Raw genomic sequence first — 23,098 nt, forward strand, 5'->3', positions numbered from 1 at the left:
AAATAATTGAAAATAGTGTGATTATACAGTGTTATTTTTACAAATAAAATATGCCAAATTTTAAAATAGTGTGTGCAGACTTTAATATTTTGGTGCAGAATTGAGTCAGTCCTTCAAATACCACAGACGTGTCTCCGTGGTTACAAATTCATAACACCCTAACACCCATTCAGAACAAGAATACCCAGAATTCTGGAAGTTACTCCTTTTTACCATTTGGGCCACTGACCTTGTTCTCATGGAGTCTTGTTCTGGTCTGAGTGGTACAACCTAAAGATTAAATACTGAACCTTTCCTCTGTTAGCAGCAAATATGCCAGCTCCAGACCACATATAATAAAAGGCAAGGCTATAAATAGTAACTGCATTTTAAGCAGTTTAGCTTGACTACAGCAATATAAAATGACTGATTTTATAATACTTTAATATTTACCATCAGAAAGCAAGGCTACGGAAGAATTCAAGTATTTGAATTCATCTCCAGCATGCAGCAATCTAGTTCTCATGCGGCGATGACAGAAGACATGCTGCATTTTCTTTTGAAATAATATCTCGGTATACTGTAATTTAGCAATCTATCTGGTGGTATCCATTTTCCATAAGTAATTTTTTTCATCTTTACTCAGCCACCCAAATTAGGATACTTTTAATTACATAAAATCTCATCAGCACCATCAAAATCCTACATCCTCTTTTTTGCGCCTACAGAATGCATTTGAACTGAACACTCAAGATGAGCCAGATTTTTCCCAGGAAGGGAGGCAGAAACTAGAAAAGCAGGAAGGTGCTATTGGGTTCCTTCTTTCATCTGCAGATTAAACAAAATCTGCTTTGACACACTTTAACATGCTACTTAGTCAAACCAGTCCTAAGAACTAAATTACAGTGAGCTACAAATTGCCATTAATACTCTAATACAGGGGTCGGCAACCTACGGCACGCATGCCAAACACGGCACACAAGCCAATTTTGAGTGGCACGCAGCTCCCTGCCGCGGTCCCGGCCCTCAGCCCCACCGCTCTCCCCTGCGGGGGCAGGAGGCAGAAGCTTGGTTCTGCAGCAGCCAAGCTTCCCCCCTCCCGCGCTTCTTTCCCCAGCGTGGTGCTTTCCGGCCCCTCCTCCCCTCCGTCCCTGTGCCAGTCAGCTGATGGCCCTAGCGAGGGGGCGGGGAAAGAGCGGCAGCGTGCACACAGCTCCGTAGAGGACGCAGAGAGAGGTAGGGACAGAGCCTGGGGGAAGGGGGTGGAACAGGGCATATCCCTTCCAGCCCCCTGCCATGAGCCACTCAGGGCAGGGGGCTGGGAGCATCCCCACGAGCCGAGCACCCCAGCCTTCTGCCCTGCACCCCCACCCCCCACCCCAACACACACTCAGCCTTCTGCCCTGCACCCCCATACCTCCAGCCCTCTGCCCTGACCCTTGAACCCCCCCCACACCCAGCCTTCTGCCCTACACCCCCCACACCTCTGCCCTGATCCCTGAACCCCAGGCTGGCAGCGAGCTGAGCAGGCTGGTGGCGTAAGATCAGCATTTTAATTTAATTTTAAATGACGCTTCTTAAACATTTTGAAAATCTTGTTTACTTTACATACAATAGTTTAGTTATATAATACAGACTTATAGAAAGAGACCTTCTAAAAACATTAAAATGTATTAATGGCACGCGAAACCTTAAATTAGAGTGAATAAATGAAGACTCGGCACACCACTTCTGAAAGGTTGCCTACCCCTGCTCTAATACATTCCCCATTAAAAGAAAGTTGTTCCCTGGGGAATCCATCAGGACAGGGTCACATGCAGTAAGACTGGAAACTAGAAAGCTGGGGAGTTGAGAATTAAATTAGATCAAAGAGAAACAAGGTTGTTTAAAAACATCTCAGAGTTCCACAAATGAGCCATGATCCAGCCTGCTGAGGACAGAGGGTGGGCTGGAAGGGGAAGTGGCCATGTCCCATTTAAGATTCATACACTGCAAAGTCAGAAGAAACCATTGTGATCATTTAGTCTGACCTCCTCTATAACAGAGACCAGAGAACTGCCCCACAATAATTCCTAGAGCAGATCTTTTAGAAAAACATCCAGTCTTGATTTAAAAATTGTCAGTGATAGAAAATCCACCATGATACTTGATAAATTGTTTCAATGGCAAATTACTCTCGCTGTTAAAAAATGACGCCCTATTTCCAGTTTGAATTTGTCTAGCTTCAACTTCCACAGCCACTGGATCACATTAGATCTTTCTCTGCTAGACTGAAAAGTCCATTATCAAATATTCACTCCCCGTGTAGATACTTACAGACTGTGATCACCCTTTAACCTTCTCTTTGAGATAGACTCAAAGGGCTCAATCTATCACTATAAAGCACATTTTCTCATCCTTTAGTCAGTCTCGTGGCTCTTTTCTGAACCCTCTCCAGTTTATCAACATGCTTCTTGATTTGTGGACACCAGAACTGGATGCAATATTCCAGCAGCAGTCACACCAGTGCCAAACACAGAGGTAAAAATCGCCTCTCTATTACTACTCGAGATACCCCAGTTTTATGTATCCATAGATCTCATTAGCCCTTTTGGCTGCACCTTGGGAGCTGGTGTTCTGCTGATTATCCATTATGACTCAAATCTTTTTCAAATCCTGCTCCTCAGGATAGACTCCCTCATCCTACAGTCCCCCGATGGCCTACATTCTTTCTTCCTAGATGGGTACATTTATATTTAGCCATATGAAAACACATTGTTTGCTTGCATCAAGCTTACCAAGAAATCCACATTGCTCTATCAGTGACCTGTGCTCTTCATTATTTACTACGCCCCCATTTTTTGGGTCATCTGCAAACTTCAGTGATGGTTTTAGGTTTTCTTCCAGGTCAGTGGTAAAAGTATTTAATAGCATAGGGCCAAGAACCAATCCCTGTGGGATCCCAGTAGAAATTCACCTGTTCAGTGATGATTCCCCAATTACAATTACATTTTGAGACCTATCTCAAAGCCAGATTTTAATCCATTTAATTTTGGCATGTTAATTTTATATCTTTCTATATTTCTAATCAAAATATGTGATACCAAGTCAAATGCCTCACAGAAGTCAAGAATATTACATGAACACTAATACCTTTATCAACCAAACTTGCAAATCTCATTAAAAAAAGATACCAAGTTTGTTTGAAATTATCTATTTTCCATAAATCCATGTTGACAGACATTATATTATCCTCTTTTAATTCTTAATTAATAAAGTCCCATATCAGCATTAGAAAGTTTCAAAGGCACCGAGTATGTCAAACTGACAAGACTGTTCTATTTTAGCACCAGATACAGGATTACTAAAACTCTTCACTTCTGACCACTTCCATATAATTCTACAGGCAGATTTTTTTCAACAGCAACATGTGTGTGTCACAGATGGTCATACTGAAATTCATGCACTAGGTACATTCAGAATGTGCAGAGACACCCTGATCTTTCCTAACTGGCATCTCCTAAGATGTACACCTCTACCCCAATATAACGCGGTCCTCGGGAGCCGAAAAATCTCACCGTGTTATAGGTGAGACCGCGTTACATCGGGGTAGGTAGAGGAACCACTCCCCGCCCCAGCTCACCTCCGCTCTGCCTCCTCCCTGAGCACGCCGCCGCTCCGCTTCTCCCTCCCTTCCAGGCTTGCCACGCCAATCAGCTGTTTGGCCCAGCAAGCCTGGAAAGGGGGGCGGGGGGGGGGGGGGAAGAGAGAAGCGAAGAGGAGTGGCGGTAGCGCGCTCAGGGGAGGAGATGGAGATGAGCTGGAGTGGGGAGCGATTCCTCTGCGCCTCCCGTTACTTGCTGCGGCCCTCCTCGGGCCCCCCCGCCCCAGCTCACCTCCGCTCTACCTCCTCCCACAAGCACGCCGCGGCTCCGCTTCTGCCCCCTCCCTCCCAGGCTTGCCACGCCAATCAGTTGTTTGGCATGGCAAGCCTGGGAGGGAGGAGAAACGGAGCTGAGCAGCGTGCTCGTGGGAGGAGGCGGCGGCGGCGCAGAGGTGAGCTGGGGCGGGGAGCGGTTCCTCTGCACACACCCCCCCCTTACTTGCTACGGCCCCTCTGCCCCAGCTCACCTCCGCCTCCTCCCACGAGCGCACGGCAGCTCCGCTTCTCCTCCCTCCCAGGCTTGCCGCGCCAATCAGCTGTTTGGCGCAGCAAGCCTGGCAGGGAGGAGAAGCGGAGCTGCGGCACGCTCGTGGGAGGAGGCAGAGCGGAGGTGAGCTGGGGCAAGGGGGCCGGGGAGGGCCGCAGCAAGTAACGCGGGAGCAGAGGAACCGCTTGCATTAACACGAAATCGGATATAACGAGGTAAAACAGCCCCATCCCCTGGAGTGCTGCTTTACCGGGTTATATCCGAATTCGCGTTATATAGGACAGCATTATATCGGGGTAGAGGTGTATATATGGCACAGGGATGTGATCTGAACAACTTCCATTGCCTTTTATTTCACCATATCTTACTACTACCAAGACAGACACTTACTGTTCCTGCCAGAATATCATGAGGGCAGCAGTCCAGGAGATGGCTCTTGCAGACACGATCATCTGTAAACTTCACTCTTTGCCTGGTTTCATCTCCTGAAATTCATGTGTTGGTTTAAATAAGAAAGCATTAGAATGCTGATAAAGCATGATGGTGCTGGTATGATCATTTCGCCTCTATATGCAGATTAAAAATACTTCATGTTCCTGTTCCCCAAGATTGTTTGGAAAAGCTTAGAGGAGAATAAGGTATTCTGGAACTTTTATAATTGGCAACTGAAATATTAACATTGCATTTAGATGACCAGTACACCACATATTAAATACGGTGCTGGAAAGCCAGATAGCGCCCATGGCCTGTTACCTATGCAAAGAGACAGCCTAGCCAGGAAAAAAAGACAACCTGGCTGATAGCCCTGACAATTTTTTTTCATTTTCTCTTTTAAATATATAAAAGCTAGGGGCAGGAGATACTGAAACCCATGCTATCAGAGGGCCATGAATCACAAAACAGGGCTGTGCCTGGCAATTTCTACAGGCAACTGCTATTTACTAATCCAATAAGCTAATGCTTCAGTCCTATTGGTTTGGCAGCCAAATATGCAGTGTACTTTCCAAGGCCATGTGAGGAATGGAGCTTTTTAAGTGTCGGCCTGGAACATAAAACATGTACTTCCCACCCCACCATCCCACCCTCAGAAAACATTTTACACTTGGGAGCCACTTAAACAAGACAATATCAGAAAAGCAAAAAAAAAGGAACAAAGTTAGTCAATACACACTGCGAGCTCCAACACATACTATACCCTTCTGCATTCTTCAAGACCTCAGCTGCAGAATTTTATGCCCACTGTTGAAAAGTTTTAAAGGAAAAGTTTTCTTGCCCACACCTGCAGTAAGGAAGTCAGGGGAATGATACATAAAAGTAAAGGCAAAGTGGCAATGGTATGTGACAATTTTATAGCTAATCTGTGTATATGACACAGGTATGTGTAATACTAAAGTATGAATATAGTTTAGGATTTGCAAAGCATCCAGGATTAATGTAGTGTCTATTGAAAATGTTTTTTTCCTCTTTCTTTCTTTCTTTCTTTCTAAGCTACACTCTTAAAATTACTTGTGAAAAAAAGCAAACACTTTTTTTGTTATAACAGCTTTAAAAATTGGTTGTGACTCACGGCTCGATGAACATGAGGCTTTTCTGCAACTCCCTTGCAGATTGATGTAGGCAGGCAAAGATACACTGAACCTTTATAAATAAAATAGAGGGGCCACAATTGTTCAGTTTGTATGAAATAAAAATATGGGAAGCAATTCAAAAGCAACTCAATACACAAGAAAGAAAAAGCACTTATTCACTTACGAAAAAAAGTGCAAAGTACCAGGACAGCCCTGCTAATGTGCCAGAATGAATTTAAATATTCAGTAGCTCAGTAGAAAAGAAAATACAAACCATAGCAGGAAAATAGTTTTGCATAGGATGCAACATTCCTGTCCTTGGCAACTAGTATGAGCTTCAGTTTCTACATACAAGCCTACCTAACATGCTTCTGCGTGTAAAGCACTGACTGAACACAGAGCTTTTCCTCTGAGCTTATGGCCGGAAAGTCTCTCCATATAAATATATATTAAGTCAGGAAAGTTAGACTTCCAGCTCACCTTGCAATGCAATAGCAGAGGCACTCAAGGCTGTTTTAGGGGAGGCTTAGATTGTCTCTGTTACAGAACTGCACACTAAGCACATATCCTCTGCCGAAGTTTCCAAAGAGTCCCAAGAGAAAGTCTGCATAGGCTAGACCTAGGCTACTCTGATTGCTTACTATAAAAGAACAGGCTCCACATTTTCAACCCCAGGCTCCCTATAAAGGAGTCAGCCAAATCCCACATGTGGGCACTCAAGTTGACACAGAGACAAGTGTCAAACAGGCACTGGAGTCCTGAATCGACTTGTTCAAAGGTGAGCTACCCCGTGTTTGAAGTGGGGCCTGGGCAGTCAACGTGGCCCCCTCCCCCCGGGATAGGTACTGAAACAATCACAGACTCTGATCAGTCTGACACATGCAGATGTTTCCAGCAGCTGCCGAGGGCTCTACACAGATAATGACAGGCTTCACAGCTGGACAGGGCTCCTGCAGGCAGAGGCCGGGGAGCATCAGCAAAGCTCAGGTGTTGGATACGGAGCCTCCACAGCTGGGGGCAGCAAGAGAACCGGGCTCTGCCCCTGCTCGGGAGGGCAGGGGAGAGGGGCTCAGACCCCGGCGCCAGGGGCCCCGCGGGGACGGAAGCGAGCAAAGGAGCGAAGATCAGTCCTGGGAACCAGACTCGGGCCCAGGAGCCAGGGCCCTGGCGGGGGAGACGGGGGCGGGCTCAGCCCAGGAGGCAGAGCTCGAGAGGGGCGGTCGGACCCCGGATTGGTCCCCCACGGCGGCCGCTGACCCTTCCCCAGCTGGAGCGGCCCCGCGCTCCCGGGATCAGGCCCCGCTCAGAGCCCTCGCTGGCGCTTGTCCGGGCCCGGGCCCAGCGCGGCCGATGCCGGCCCCCAGCCAGGCCGCGGCGCTTCCGGCAGGCCCCGCCCGCCCCTACTCACCGTCCCGGGCCGTGCCCATGAGCTGGTCCAGCAGCGCCCGCATCTGGGCCTGGGCCGACATGGCGGGAGGCAGGCAGCGCGCGGCTCCTCGCAGCGGGGACAGAGCGAGCGGGGGGCGCAAGCAACGGCTCCGGCACCGACTCCGGCCGCAACAGCAGCCAGCGCGGGGCACGCTGGGCGGAAACAGCCCCGCCCTGCTCCCGCGCGGCATCCTGGGAGATGTAGTCCTGCCCCGAGCCGGGCTGCTAGGAAACGGGGGGGGCTCTGGCCCATCATCCCCCCTGGGCCTTCCCGCAGCCACCGTCCCGGTCCCTCCTCCCACTGACCCGCCGGGGCTGAGGCTGCTGGGGGCTCCCGAGAGCCCCAATAGCGCCCTCAACAGTAGGGGCCTCTGTCATAAATATAAAGGGAAGGGTAACAACCTCCCTGTATACAGTGCAGTACCATAAAATCCCTCCTGGCCAGAGGCACAAAATCCTTTTACCTGTAAGGGGTTAAGCAGCTCAGGTAACATGGCTGGCACCTGACCAAAAGGACCAATAAAGAGACAAGATACTTTCAAATCTGGGGGAGGGGGAGGCTTTGTTTTGTCTGTTCTGTGTGCTTGCCGGAGACAGATCAAGAAAGCAAGCAATCCAACTACATTAGGATTAGTAAGTACTAGCAAGGGAATGCGTTAGCTTACTTTTATTTTGGCTTGTGATTTTCTCTGTACTGAGAGGGAGCTGTATTCCTGGTTTTCTTTTTGTAACGTTAAGGTTTTGCCCAGAGGGAAATCCTCTGTTTTGAATCTGACTGCCCTGTGAGAGTATCTTCCATTCTAATTTTACAGAGGTGCTTTGTTTAACTTTTTTCTTTCTAATAAAGTTTTTTTTTTTTTTTTGGTGGTATAAAAGAACCCAAGGTTGGTCTGTGCTCATCTTGTTTATTCTCAAGCCTCCCCAGGAAATGGGGTGTAGGGCTTGGGGGAATATTAGGGGAAAATAGGAACTCCCAGTGGTCCTTTCCCTGAGTTTTGTCTAATCACTTGGTGGTGGCAGCGTTTGCCTAATCCAAGATACAAGGGAGAATTTGTGCCTTGGGGAGTTTTTAACCTAAGTTGGTAGAAATAAGCTTAGGGGGTCTTTCATGCGGGTCCCCACATCTGTACCCTAGAATTCAGAGTGGGGAGGGAACCCTGACATGGTGGCAGAGAGGTGGGATCATTTTGAACCAGAGAGCATTTTGAATCAGAAGCACAAACCTCAGGAATTTTTTTTTCTTCTTTTAGCTGCTTGGAGAAAGCAGGAGCTGAGAACAGCTGGAGGTTTTTTTCCTTTGCTCTCTCTTTGCCTGGAGGCAAAGGTATTAGGTTTTTTTAACAAAGGTGTTAGCTACAGCCAGGAAATTCACAAGCCGTTTTTTTTTTTTTCTTTTCTTTTCTTTCTTACTCTCGGGATTAGCTAGGATGACAGAAAGTGACGTCCAGAAAAAACTGAAATTAGCCAGTTTTGAGGCTGAAGAGAAACAAAAAAAACATGATAGACAGATGGCCAGAGAAGAAGGCTATGGAGGCCCAGAAGCATGAACTGGAGTTAGAGAGGATAAGGGCTAAGCAAAATATACCAGACAACCCTAGCCATCCTTCTCCAGGTACCCCTTTCCATCCCAGAAAGTTCCCGACCTACAAGGGAGGCGATGATACAGAGGCCTTCTTAGAAAATTTTGAAAGGACCTGCCTTGGGTACAGCATCTCTACAGACCAGTATATGGTGGAGCTGAGACCGCAGCTCAGTGGACCCTTAGCAGAGGTGGCAGCTGAAATGCCTAAGGAACACATGAACAGCTATGAACTTTTTAAAAACAAGGCCAGAATTAGAATGGGGCTAACACCCGAGCATGCCCATCGGCGGTTCAGAGTCCTAAGGTGGAAACCAGACGTGTCATTTACCCAACACGCCTACCACATTGTGAAAAATTGGGATGTCTGCATATCAGGAGCAAGTGTTAAATCTCTGGAAGAGTTGCCCTTCCTAATGCAAATAGAGCAGTTCTTAGAGGGTGTTCCTGAGGAAATAGAAAGGTACATCCTAGAAGGGAAGCCCAAAACTGTAATTGAGGCGGGGGAGATTGGAGCCAAATGGGTGGAGGTGGCAGAAAGGAAAAAAACTAGTAGCAGTTGGAGTGAATATCAGAAGGGGCAACCTGAAACAAAACCCTACCACCGGGGGCAGCCCAAGGCCCACCTATATCCCAAGGAAAACCCCAAACCCCTTATCGTCCCACCTCACCCCAGTGACCAGTCTGCTGGGCGATGTTTTAAATGTAATGAGCTGGGGCATATAAAGGCCAACTGCCCCAAGAACCCCAACAGATTGCTGTTCATTACACCAGAATCACGCCAAAGGTCCCCAGGCCCAGATGCCTCCCAGATACCCTCAGAGCGAAGGGAAACCGTGAGTGTGGGCGGGAAGAAGGTTATCACATGGAGGGACACTGGAGCACAAGTGTCAGCTATCCACCAATCCTTAGTGGACCCCAAATTCATCAACCCAGAGGTCCCGGTGACCATTCAACCCTTCATGTCAAACTCTTTAAACTTGCCTACAGCCAAGTTGCCTGTCCAGTACAGGGGCTGGTCAGGAATGTGGACTTTTGCAGTCTATGATGATTATCCCATTCCCATGCTGCTGGGGGAAGACTTGGCCAACCTTGTGAAGCTAGCCAAGAGGGTGGGAATGGTCACCCACAGCCAGGCTAAGCAAGCCTTCACACCTACCTTTGTCCCTGAGCCTTCTACAAGGGCCCAGTCCGTGGTACCCGAGACCCAGACTGAGGTGATGGAACCAGACCCCATGCCCATGTCTGCGGCAGCAGTAGTGGATCCAGTCATAGAGACCCAGACAGAGCCAGTCCCAGAACCGGAACTGGCGGAGCAACCAGCACCAGAACCATTGCCAGCACTAAATCCAGCGCTTGCAACCCCGTCTACAACTCCAACGCCAGAGGGCACCAGCGAGCCTGCACTGGCAGCAGCAGATAACCCTATGCAAGAGGCTCAGCAGGAGCCTGAAATACAACATAGTGCACCAGCAGAGAGCGGTTCACAGTCCACGGAAACAGCCCCATCACCTACATCGCTTCCAGACGGACCAAGCCCAAGTCCACAATCCAAGGAGGAACTGATGTCTCCAGCATCAAGGGAACAGTTCCAGGCTGAGCAGGAAGCAGATGACAGTCTCCAGGGAGCTTGGACAGCGGCACGGAGCAACCCACCGCCTCTCAGCTCTTCTAATCGATCCAGGTTTGTTGTGGAAAGAGGACTTATATACAAGGAAACTCTTTCTGGTGGGCACCAGGTAGACCGGCATCCTCAAAGACAGTTGGTAGTTCCAACTAAGTAGCGGGTAAAGCTCTTGAGCTTAGCCCACGATCATCCTAGTGGCCATGCTGGGGTGAACAGAACCAAAGACCGTTTGGGGAAGTCCTTCCACTGGGAGGGAATGGGCAAGGATGTTTCTACCTATGTCTGGTCTTGTGAGGTGTGCCGAAGAGTGGGAAAACCCCAAGACCAGGTCAAAGCCCCTCTTTGAGGTTCCATTTCAGCAAGTAGCTGTGGATATTCTGGGTCCATTCCCGAAAAAAGACACCTAGAGGAAAGCAGTACATACTGACTTTCATGGATTTTGCCACCCGATGGCCAGAAGCAGTAGCTCTAAGCAACACCAGGGCTAAAAGTGTGTGCCAGGCATTAACAGACGTTTTTGCCAGGGTAGGTTGTCCCTCTGACATCCTTACAGATTCGGGAACTAATTTCCTGGCCGGGACCATGAGAAGCCTGTGGGAAGCTCATGGGGTGAACCACTTGGTTGCCACCCCTTACCACCATCAAACAAATGGCCTGGGGGGGAAGTTTAATGGAAGTCTGGGGGCCATGATACGTAAATTCATAAATGAGCACTCCAATGATTGGGACCTAGTGTTACAGCAGTTGCTTTTTGCCTACAGGGCTGTACCACATCCCAGTTTAGGGTTTTCACCATTTGAACTTGTGTATGGCCGTGAGGTTAAGGGGCCATTACAGTTGGTGAAGCAGCAATGGGAGGGGTTTACGTCTTCTCCAGGAACTAACATTCTGGACTTTGTAAACAACCTACAAAACACCCTCCGAACCTCTTTAGCCCTTGCTAGAGAAAACCTACAAGATGCTCAGGAAGAGCAAAAAGCCTGGTATGATAAACTTGCCAGAGAGTGTTCCTCCAAAGTAGGGGACCAGGTCATGGTCTTGAAGGCACTCCAGGCCCATAAGATGGAAGTGTCGTGGGAAGGGCCATTCACGGTCCAAGAGCGCCTGGGAGCTGTTAACTATCTCATAGCACCCCCCACCTCAAACCTCAAGTCTAAAATGTATCATGTTAATTCTCTAAAGCCCTTCTATTCCAGAGCGTTAAAGGTTTGTCAGTTTACAGCCCAGGGAGGAGATGATGCTGAGCGGCCTGAAGGTGTCTACTCCGAAGGAAAAAGTGACGGTGGCGTGGAAGAGGTGAACCTCTCCATGACCCTTGGGTGTATGCAACGACAGCAGATCAAGGAGCTGTGCACTAGCTACGCGCCGATGTTCTCAGCCACCCCAGGACAGACCGAACAGGCATACCACTCCATTGACACAGGTAATGCTCATCCAATTAGAGCCCATCCTTACAGGATGTCTCCTCAAGCTAAAACTGCTATAGAACGGGAGATCCAGGATATGCTACAGATGGGTGTAATCCGCCCCTCTGACAGTGCATGGGCATCTCCAGTGGTTCCAGTTCCCAAACCAGAGGGGAGATACGTTTTTGCGTGGACTACCGTAAGCTAAATGCTGTAACTCGCCCAGACAATTATCCAATGCCACGCACAGACGAACTATTGGAGAAACTGGGACGTGCCCAGTTCATCTCTACCTTAGACTTAACCAAGGGGTACTGGCAGGTACCGCTAGATGAATCCGCCAAGGAAAGGTCAGCCTTCATCACCCATGTCAGGCTGTATGAATTTAATGTACTCCCTTTCGGGCTGCGAAATGCACCCGCCACCTTCCAAAAACTTGTAGATGGTCTCCTATCAGGATTGGGAGAATCTGCAGTCACCTACCTTGACGATGTGGCCATCTTTTCTGATTCATGGGCAGAACACCTGGAGCATCTACAAAAAGTCTTTGAGAGCATAAGGGAGGCAGGACTAACTGTTAAGGCTAAAAAGTGTCAAATAGGCCTAAACAGAGTGACTTACCTTGGACACCATGTGGGTCAAGGAACTATCAACCCCCTACAGGCCAAAGTGGATGCTGTCCAAAAGTGGCCTATCCCAAAGTCAAAGAAACAGGTCCAATCCTTCTTAGGCTTGGCCGGATATTACAGGCGATTTGTACCGCACTACAGCCAAATCGCCGCCCCACTGACAGACCTAACCCAAAAGAAACAGCAAAATGCAGTTCAGTGGACTAAAGAATGTCAGAAGGCCTTTAACCAGTTTAAAGCGACACTCATGTCTGACCCTGTGCTAAGGGCCCCATACTTTGACAAACCATTCCTAGTAATCACAGATGCGTCCGAGCGTGGTGTGGGAGCAGTTTCAATGCAGGAAGGACCAGATCAAGAATTCCATCCAGTTGTGTTTCTCAGCAAGCAACTGTCTGAGAGGGAAAGCCACTGGTCAATCAGCGAAAAGGAATGCTAAGCCATTGTGTACGCGCTGGAAAAGCTACACCCATATGTTTGGGGATGGCATTTCCAACTACAAACCGACCATGCTGCGCTGAAGTGGCTTCGCACCGTCAAGGACAATAACAAAAAACTTCTATGGTGGAGTTTAACTCTCCAAGATTTTGATTTTGAAATACAACACATTTTGGGAGCTTCTAACAAAGTGGCTGATGCACTCTCCCGTGAAAGTTTCCCAGAATCAACTGGTTAAAATCGTCCTTGAAATGTGGAAAATATTGTTAGTTTTTATATAGTCAGTAGGATATCTAAAGGTACATGTGTCTTATTAACTCTGTTTTCTCCTAGAGCTCCAGGAAGAAATCACAGCCAGTGTGGAACCAGCTGTCCAACACTATCTGTGATTTGGGGGGCGTGTCATAAATATAAAAGGAAGGGTAACAACCTTCCTGTATACAGTACTATAAAATCCCTCCTGGCCAGAGGCACAAAATCCTTTTACCTGTAAGGGGTTAAGCAGCTCAGGTAACAAGGCTGGCACCTGAGCAAAAGGATCAATAAGGGGACAAGATACTTTCAAATCTGGGGCAGGAGGAGGCTTTGTTTTGTCTGTTCTTTGTCTGTCTGTTCTGTGTGCTTGCCGGAGACAGAACAAGAAAGCAAGCAGTCCAACTCCATTAGGATTAGTAAGTACTAACAAGGGAATGCGTTAGCTTACTTTTATTTTGGCTTGTGAATTTCTCTGTGCTGGGGGGAATGTATATCCCTGTTTTTTTCTTTTTGTAACTTTAAGGTTTTGCCTAGAGGGAAACCGTCTGTGTTTTGAATCTGACTGCCCTGTGAGATTACCTTCCATTCTAATCTTACAGAGGTACTCCTTTCCCCTTTTTTCTTTCTGAGAAAGTTCTGTTTTTTTAAGAATCTGATTGGGTTTTTTAGTATCCTAAAAACCCAAGGCTGGTCTGTGCTCATCTTGTTTATTCTCAAGCCTCCCCAGGAAAGGGGGTGTAGGGCTTGGGGGAATATTAGGGGAAAGTAGGAACTCCAAGTGGTCCTTTCCCTGAGTTTTGTCTAATCACTTGGTGGTGGCAGCGTTTACCCAATCCAAGGTACAAGGGAGAATTTGTGCCTTGGGGAGTTTTTAACCTAAGCTGGTAGAAATAAGCTTAGGGGGTCTTTCATGCGGGTCCCCACGTCTGTACCCTAGAGTTCAGAGTGGGGAGGGAACCCTGACAACCTCTTATTCCATTCCGTGTGTCTCTATCAGCCACCCCCCCACACATATCAGGCCAGGGTCTCCAACCTAACCCCATTTGTCTCCTCTAGCTAGAATGGAGGCCCGGGGGGGAGGGGCAGAGGACACACACGGGGTTAGAATGGAGGCCCCTGGTTGGGGTGGGAGGGAGCAGGGATAGAGGAGACACGTGGGGTTAGAATGGAGGCCCCTGGTGCTGTTGTGGGGGGGATAGAGGAGACACATGGGGTTTGAATGGAGACCCCTGGTGGGGGGAAGAGTAGAGGAGACACATGGGATTAGAATGGAGGCCCCTGGTGTGTATGTGTGTGTGGGGAGGGGGGGATAGAGGAGACACATGGGGTTAGAATGGGATTATATGAGTAATTTTACCAGGTGTTCTGTATTCAGCATAGGGAAATATGGTCACCTTAAGTAAAGTCCTCTCATCAGCTGAGTTTTCAGATGAAAGTCCTGGGAGGGAAGGAATAAAAAGTCCTAACAAGAAGAAACTCTCTCTCTTTTTTGCTTGGAGTGTAGGCCAAGGGTTCTCACAACAAAGTTTTTGGTGGCCTCAGTGTGTGACTACCAACTCTTGCTGGTGGCTGCGATGATAATTTTTCGTAAAATAATTAACTTTAGGAAAAAAATAAATATGCACATATACATGTCCAAATCACAGTAATTTATTTATGTAGGGGTTATTTTGCAGACTCAATACAAATAATGTACAGTTGCCTCTATTCTTTATTGCAGTGGTTCTCAACCTTTCCAGATTACTGTACCCCTTTCAGGAGTCTGATTTGTCTTGCATACCCCGTTTCACCTCACTTAAAAACTGTTGTAAAACTAGGAAAATATATAGATGAGTTGATGTACCCCTTGGAAGACCTCTGCATACCCCAGGGGTACACGTACCCCTGGTTGAGAACCACTCCTTTACTGGATCTAAACTGAATAGAAACACAAATAAGGTGCTTTGCATGTTCTTGTCTTTTGTTGTTGTTCTTTTTGCTTTTTTGGTTGCTTTTTTTTTTAGACTTGCTGGTTAGTAAGTCTGCTTCTGTGAAAAGTGATATTTGTATATTAATATCACTTTTCACAGCAGCAGACTTGTTAGCTAGCTGGGAGGCAGTGAAAAGTGTGTAAGCAGAGTCTGAATGAGCTCTCCCCTGACATCTAGTGGTGAGCTGTGGAAAAAGACTTCAGGAGCTGATCTTGTTTGCATGGACACACCCACCCTGCCTAGGTGCTCAGCATGATGGGACTGCTTGCCAAATAATCACTTGTGGCTGGTGTTGGATCCCCAGTCTCCTTGTTATTGGGGCAGGAGTAATAAAGGGTTGTTATCCTGGTTGTGTGACCTGAGGGCAGCAGAACTGTACCTGGCATACCCCGATGGAGGGACTCGCTGGGCAGGGGACATGGGTTCCAAAACCCAATGAGTTGAGGGAAGGTAGGCACTGGTGTAGGTGTCCAGACACCATTTGACTCCTCCTCTCTCCATGGTATAATACAAAAGCTAATTTAGATTCAATTGACAGCTTTGTTATATGCTGCAGAGCTGAAATCACTGATACCTAGGTCTAAATATTAGACCTACTTTGGGACAGTGTCTCTATTGTAAGAGACTGCCCAGTGTGCACCAGCAGTGAAGCTCCCCCACTAACAGCTGAAATCACTAAGAGCTGTGTTAAGTGGGTATCCTTGAATATATCTTGGTGAGTGGCCAGCCGGGCAGCTGGTGGAGAGGTGCAGCAAGCGGTCAGCAGGGTGGCTGGTGGATAGGCGTGGCAAGTGGCCAGCAGGGCAGCTAGTGGAGAGGTGTGGCAAGTGGCCAGCAGGGAGGCTGGTGGAGAGGTGCAGCAAGCAGCCAGCAGGGTGGCTGGCAGAGAGGCGGGGCAAGTGGCCAGCAGGGCGTCTGGTGGAGAGGCAGGGCAAGTGGCCAGCATGGTGGCTGGTGGAGAGGGCCAGAGCAGAGCCCTGCACAGAGGCACAGCAATTGGCCGTTGGGGCAATGAGCAAGTGCCCAAACAGTGGAGTGTGTAAGGTGCCTCCTTACCGCCGCCCCTCCACACAGGGTGGACTCGCCGAATGAACCTCTGAACTCTGGGCTGCATTGGCCAAGGACAGCAACTGTGAGTGGGGTACAGAGAAGGGACGGGCATGTTAAAGGGACTTTTGGGTTGCTGGACTTAAGAACCTGAGGGGAAAAGGACACTGCCCAACTTACTTGGGGATGGGTCTTTTGCTCATGGTTTATGTTTATGAATCCTAATTGTGGTGTTTTCCCAAATTAATGCTGAGTTACTTCCCTCCTTTTATTAAAAGTTTTTGCTACACTCAAACTCTGTGCTTGCGAGCAGGGAAGTATTGCCTCTTAGAGGCGCCCAGGGGGTGGTGTGTAATTGTCCCAGGTCAGTGGGTGGGGGCTCAAGCCGGTTTTGTGTTGTATTGTTGAAAAGGAACCTCTAGATACTGAACCCGGCCCTTGTTGCTGCTGACTCCACCTGGCAGAAGAGTTACAAATATCACTTTTCACAGCAGACTTACTCAGCCCTGTCAAACTGGGGGACAAATTAAGTGTTGGATGGAGAGGTGGGTAAGGAGGCACCAAGGGCCGGGGTGATGGGGTGGATGGGTGAGGAGGCAGCGCGGGCCGGGGCAATGAGGGGGGTGGTGAGCCTGAAGCCCTGCGGTCGGGGCCCTGCAGCCAGGGAGCACCGCTGCGCAGCCAAAGCCTGCAGCCCCAGGTCAGAGACTGTGGCCAGAGCCTGCCACCCCATGGCTGGAGCCTGCCGTCCACCACCCCAGGGCCGCACTACACCCATGAGGGTGGGGAACACACAGCGGCTGTCTGCTCCTCCAGTGTCTGTGGCTCCAGAGTGAGACAGGGCCCAGGATAGATCGAAGTGCCCAGGGATACTGTGTGTGCCTCTCTCTTAAGGCTGTTATAGTGCCTGAGGACTTTACACTTAATAATTGGTTGGTGAAATCAAAGTACAGAACTCACAACCAATTTGGGGTTTGTGCCCTGGCTCTTAACAGTCCTCCCTGAGGTTGGTACTCATGCCTGTGTACTGCAGTACAGCTTGACAGCAACACTGATCAGTGAGGGCACAGAAGGCACCAATGAGGCTGTGGGCAGTGGCTATATACACTGGAGAAATGCAGGTGCCCAAATGCCGCATGCTCCAGGGCCCGCAGCACAGGTCTCCTCCAACCCCACAGGCTGGAATCACTCCCAGGCCCTGCTAGCTCAGCCTGAAACCCTACCTGGCTGTGCTGCAGCAGGTCAGGTCAAGGCGGAGAGAGGTTTTACCCCCTGGAGGCAGCGGTGCTGGGCGATGCTCTGGTGCCAGAACGGAAGTCACTGCAGAGTCTGCAGTAAGGTCCCGATGGCACTTGGTGGTGCATCTCTCTCTCTCCTTAGACAACTGAGATGCCCAAGCCCAGGAGAATCTCCATAGTGGCCTAGGGCTGATCTCCTCTTGCAGCAGGATGCAGCCAGGGTGAGAACAACTAGCTGCAACCCAGAGGGGCCAGGGTTTTTGGGTCCTTCTTGGCCATGGAGCCCTTTCCCAAGCCCTTGGCATGGTAGGGAGAACGGGGGACCCTGGTGTGCTTGCGGGAGGAGGACAGAAGGGAACCAAGCCCTTGGAGTGGCAGGGCGAAGGAGGGACCTCTTCTATTAATTCAGATGGAAGAACTGGGCCTAAAGAGTCAAAGGTGTTAACATGACCCTGTCACTGTCCAACATAAAGTTTTCAACAAGGTGCAGGGTTTGGCATACAGAGCCCTCAGCTGCTTAGTACCACAGCAGACACACCAGATTCACGCCACAGGTTAGAAATTTACCAGTTGAAGCACAAGTGCACGCACACACACACACCAGCTTTATGACCCCCCACAGTCCCCTTTTGGGTCAGGACTCCCACAGTTACAACACCATGAAATGTCAGATGTAAATCTCAAACCGTGAAACTGACTATTTAAAAAATCCGATGACCGTGAAATTGACCAAAACGGACCATGAATTTGGTAGGGCCCTAGGTATGAGATTGGTACCACCATTGCCTGGGCAAAGCCATGGGAATGAGCCAGGGCCAAAGAGATTTTTATGGGGAAAAATTAACAGAGCTCTGTGGGTCCCCAGGAGGGTGTGCCCACTCCCACCCCACAGCTCCCCAGGAGGATCCGTGTGTTGAGGCTGAGAAGGGGCAGTTCCCTGTTCAGGGCCTGTGAGTCTGTGGCCTGGTCTACACTACGAGTTTAGGTCAACTTTAGCCGCGTTAAATCGAATTAAGCCTGGACATGTTCACACAACGAAACCCTTTCTTTCGACTTAAAGGGCCCTTTAAACCGGTTTCTTTACTCCACCTCCGACGAGGGGATTAGCGATAAAATTGGCCTTAGGGGGTCGGAATTGGGTTAGTGTGGACAGAATTCGACGTTATTGGCCTCCGGGAGCTATCCCACAGTGCTTCATTGTGACCGCTCTGGACAGCACTCTCAACTCAGATGCACTGGCCAGATAGACAGGAAAAGCCCCGCGAACGTTTGAATTTCATTTCCTGTTTGCTGAGCGTGGAGAGCACAGGTGACCATGCAGAGCTCATCACCAAAAGGCAGTTAGCTGCTGCTGCGTAGCAATGCAGTCCCACGTCTGCCGGCACCCAGATGACATATGGTGACGGTGAGCTGAGCTGAGCGGGCTCCATGCTTGCCGTGGTATGTTGTCTGCACAGGTAACCCAGGTAAAAAGGCGCGAATCTATTGTCTGCCGTTGCTCTGACGGAGGGGGAGGGGCCTGACGACATGTACCCAGAACCCCCCGCGACACTGTTTTGCATCATTCGGGCATTGGGATCTCAACCCAGAATTCCAATGGGCGGCGGAGACTGCGGGAACTGTGGGCTAGCTACCCATAGTGCAATGCTCCAGAAATCGACGCTAGCCTCGGTACTGTGGACGCGGTCCGCCGACTAGAGCACTTAGAGCATTTTATGTGGGGACACACACAATGGGCTGTATACAACCGATTTCTATAAAACCGGCTTCTATTAATTCGATCTAATTTCATAGTGTAGACATACCCTGTATCTCCTAAACTGCTCTGTGACTTGGGAAAGTGGGAGTCAGTCTTTCCAGCCCCTGAGGCTCTTCTGGAAATTCGCCCTCGTCTATCTCTTGGGTTTGTCTTTCCTCTGGATGCCAGGGGCCCCTCCCCTGATCCTTCCTAGACCTGCAACCCTCAGCCGCTCCTCCCCAGTCTCCCCTCTGTTCTGGGAGCGCCAGCCCCAGGCAGAGGCAAAGGAGGAGCAGAAGAAAGCAAGGTGGCCATGGAAAGCCCAGCTCATCAGCGCCCCCATGCCACAAGCTCTCAAACACCCACTAGGGACTGGCTGCAGGAGCTGGACCCCACACGGCCCAGGCGCACGGCACCCCAAAGGAGGAGCCGAAGAGTTGCTGGGACAGCTTGCTCCAGCTAGGGAGGGCTGTGTCCCCCTGAGGCCGAGCAGCTGTAACGCTTGTGTCATAAGGTGACCACTAGAGGCCACCCACATTCCACCTCCCCATGGCTGACAGGTTGTGGCTGTTGGGATTCATGTGGGTGGTAGGGCTGACAGTTTCTGAAGTGGCTGCTGATTTTGGCTGCCTCAGTTTTTGGCTGCCCAACTTGGGAGCCCCGCACTCAGCAGTGGTCGTGTTGTGGCGGGAGGGCCCAGCTGCCAGCTCATGTGTGTTTTATCACAAGTTTTGTTGCTATTTGGTCTGTACCGTAAAGCCTGGGCCGGTCCTGCAGTGATTGGATTAGGGGAGCAATTCTGCTTTCCTTTGTAGATAGTTTCGAGCCCCCCGCCCCACTGCGGGGAGAAGCCCGACCATAAGGCCTGCGTGTGCACAAAGGACAAATCCAAGAACCCACGATGGAGACATCTCCTGGGTGTTAGGTCAGTCTGTAATTCTGGGGGGCATGAGTCATGCTCTGTGAATGCTGGGGACTGGCAAGCCTGAGCCGGGGGCAGCAGCAGGCACTCGGTGGTTCTGAAAATCCGGTTCAAGCGCCTTAAGGCTGGGCACCCAAAAATGGAAGCTGCCCAAATAAGTGGCTGCTCCTGCAAACATGGGTGCCTGTTCCTTGGTTTGCACAGATTATCCAGGTGTGAGCTCAAGTTCCCCTACCCCTGGCAAGCTGGACATGAAGCCTCTGTCTATCATGGCAGCTGCCCCATAGTTAACCAGGCCAGTTCCCAGGCAGAGCCCTATTTATCACTCCCCTCTAGAATCTGTACATAAAGAGGTATGGGGCTGAAAATTAGACGAGTGCCTCTGCAACAGGTTTCACTCACCCCTAGAAGCGCCCCCTGGTGACTGGGGGATCAGCTCTCATCTGGTCTAGCCCCCCCTTCCATCACAGGGCTTGGGGTGCTCTCTCTTCCTGGCTCAGCCCTCTGGCCAGGCCAATATACAGTTTTCCTCCTCTGGGGTATCGGCATCTCACCACACCAGCTACCTGGATGCTGACTTCACCAGTCCTGTGCCACTTCCTAGAGGCTGGTAGGGGAACCCAGGGCCCGCCTGCTACTCCAGCTTCCAGCCCAGGGACCCAATGAGCAGCAGCAAAGGTCTGCACAACCTCAGTGCTCTTTCCCCGGACTTCTTCCCACTCTGCCTTCTACATGCTTTCTTTCCCGCAGCTCCTCTGGTAAACCCTTCCTGCAGGGCTGGGAGCTCAGGGGTCTTGTGTGCACATGCGCCACTCCCCACCCCCAGAGCAACTGTGGCCTCTCTCCCTGTAGCCCTCTTCTGCTTGCAACTGCCTGGCTTTATACAAGCTCAGCCTGCCCCATCCAGCTGGGCTTCATCATCAATTAGCCTCATCAATCAAGCCTGGCTCTCCCCCAGGTGCAGCCTATAAGGTTAATTGGCCCCTTCTGAGCCAGCTGAACCCCCTCAGGGCCAGGGTGGGGGTGAACCCCCCCCATCACAGCTGCTAGGGTGGTGCCTGTGTCATTTTTTTACCAAGTTTCATGCAAATCAAAAGGAGGGTTGTGAGGCTGCAGCCCCCCATTATCTGCCAGGTGCTCACAGCTTGCACATTCATATAGCTTGTTTTGCTCACTTGTAACTTCGCGCATAGGGCTGCAGACATGAACCGCCCATCAATGGACTCCTGTGGGCAGGGCTGGGAGTCTCTTAACATGGCCTTGCCCCTAACAATGGCTGGGGCAGGGCGAGGGGGAAAGCAGTAGGGATGGTGCCCAGTGAAGCAGAGCTCTGAGCTCCAGTCCTAAGCTAGCCTTGGATCCAGTGAACTTCTCCTGCTTTGCTGGAGAGGGTGCTCTTTCTAGACAAACCGGCAGGTTCTTGTGGGCGCAGGTCAGTTGCTGGGAGATTTGGGAAGGGAGCTGTTCCCCTTTGTCCCAGCCGGACAGTCATAATGGGAGAGTTAGCAGAGCAGGAGGGAGTCTCCGCCCCTCTCTGTCCTGCTGCTCACATAGGCCATATGTAGCCAGATTTCACCACCCACTGAAGAGCGATCAAACAAGGTGCTGCCATCCTTATGAGGGCAGAGTTAAGGTTATAGGGGCTGTGTCATCCACAAGGGCAGAGTTAAGGTTGTAGGGGCAGTTCACCCCCACAAGGGCTGAGTTATGTTGTAGGGGCAGTCACCCCACTTTAATGCTGTATTTCCTGGTTCTTCTAACATTTGTTTTGTTTCTCATGGCCACACTAGTATCATTATAAAATAAAATTATTCTACTTAACTGCTAGGGGACAAATTTGTCACGTACACATGGGAGATAGAAAAAGGGCAACATGCAGTGTCAGCTATGGGTAGTCTTAACTCAGAAAGTTCCTTCGGAAGGAAATGTAGCCAAACTCCAAACCTGCAGACAGTGGAACTTTCTGTGCCTGCGTCCTATAGATAACTAACTGATTGGTTTGCAAAATAACGCAAGGGGGGGGCAAGTAGATGAACAATAAGGGGTCACAAGAGGGGCGGATACATGTAGCTTGCTAACTATGTATGGTAATAGCAGCAAATTTTGGCCAATTATGGAGCAATACATTATCATAGTCAACTGCATATAATACTTTGGTGTAAGTGTGTTTGGGGTTCTTGCTGACTTATGAGCTCGAACCCAATTGCAATTGAAATAAACGGATCGCCCCTCCTGGGGCTCCTTGCTTGATTAGCTGTGTCCGTCTCTCCTTATTCCTCAGCTGGAACGGACAGGAATTTCTACAACATTATAAAGGGTGTGAGTGGTGTGGTCTCAGTAGAGTCGCTCCTTCCTCTGAGTCAGTCCTGCGCAATGCCCAGCCTATTGTGCCAAACTTCACATGAGATATCAGCTGAGGTTCTGACCACTCGAGGCCATTGCAATCACCGTGCCAGGTGAGGAAGGAAAAGGAAGCGGAAGCACAATAACCTGACCATTAATAGAATGGAGTCCTTGTGTCCCAGGCCAAGGAGCACGTCCGGCTGGAGAATGGCTGCACGAACTCTTGGCTGCTGAGCTCCTCTCTGCCTCTTGGGCCACCTGGCTCCCCAGGCCCAGCAGGAGCCAGCAGCCATGCAAGGGGAGGAGAGGGTCCTGGTGCCTCTAAGGCCAAGCAAGGGTGGCAATATGATCTGGCTTGAAGGCTTTTGGCACTGGTGGGCAGCCAGTGGCCAAGTTCAAGGGGGAGTTTCTGGAACTCAGGACTCTCTGTGGGCCAGACCCCCTGCTGGTGTAGTGCCACTGAAGTCATCAGAACTGGGGTGAGTCACAGCCAGTGAGGACCTGATCCCTGTTTATAAATGCACCTGGTGCATTTGATTTTGCAGCTCTCAAAAGAGAATCAAGCCAAATGGCCTTGCCTCATGGCTCAGGGCCAGGGTTGCAATGCATTGGCTGGCCTGTGACTTGGCAGAGGGGAGCTCCAAGCCCCTTTGTGGCTCCATGATCCGCCCCCCTCCCCAGCACTCCTCCCTGCGGCAGGGACACATGAACTAACCCCTGGCTTTGATTAGCTCAAAGCACACAGAAAGATCTCACCCGAGGGCCTAATGTTCTTTTAATGGCTTGGGGTGGGCTGCTGTG

General features: G+C 50.0%; 1 protein-coding gene across 3 annotated transcripts in view; it reads right to left on the reverse strand.

Annotated features, from left to right (window-relative positions):
- The window catches only part of LUC7L (LUC7 like), a 39,170-nt gene extending 31,914 nt beyond the window's left edge, over positions 1–7,256 (reverse strand). For 2 of the 3 annotated variants that reach the window (XM_024197810.3, XM_024197811.3), the window contains exons 1-2: positions 7,086–7,230; positions 4,500–4,594 (exon numbers count right to left, since the gene is read on the reverse strand). In XM_024197810.3, the coding sequence (XP_024053578.1) occupies positions 4,500–4,594; positions 7,086–7,146 (156 nt within the window). In that variant the 5' untranslated portion in view covers positions 7,147–7,230. Of the gene's footprint in view, positions 1–4,499; positions 4,595–5,676; positions 5,748–7,085 lie in introns of all 3 variants that reach the window. The other variant, XM_024197812.3, reaches the window with a different exon arrangement.
- Between the last annotated feature and the right edge of the window lie 15,842 nt (positions 7,257–23,098).

Source organism: Terrapene carolina, unplaced genomic scaffold (assembly GCF_002925995.2).
Source record: "Terrapene carolina triunguis isolate 2854851 unplaced genomic scaffold, T_m_triunguis-2.0 Scaffold93, whole genome shotgun sequence".
Classification (NCBI taxonomy): Eukaryota; Metazoa; Chordata; order Testudines; family Emydidae; genus Terrapene; species Terrapene triunguis.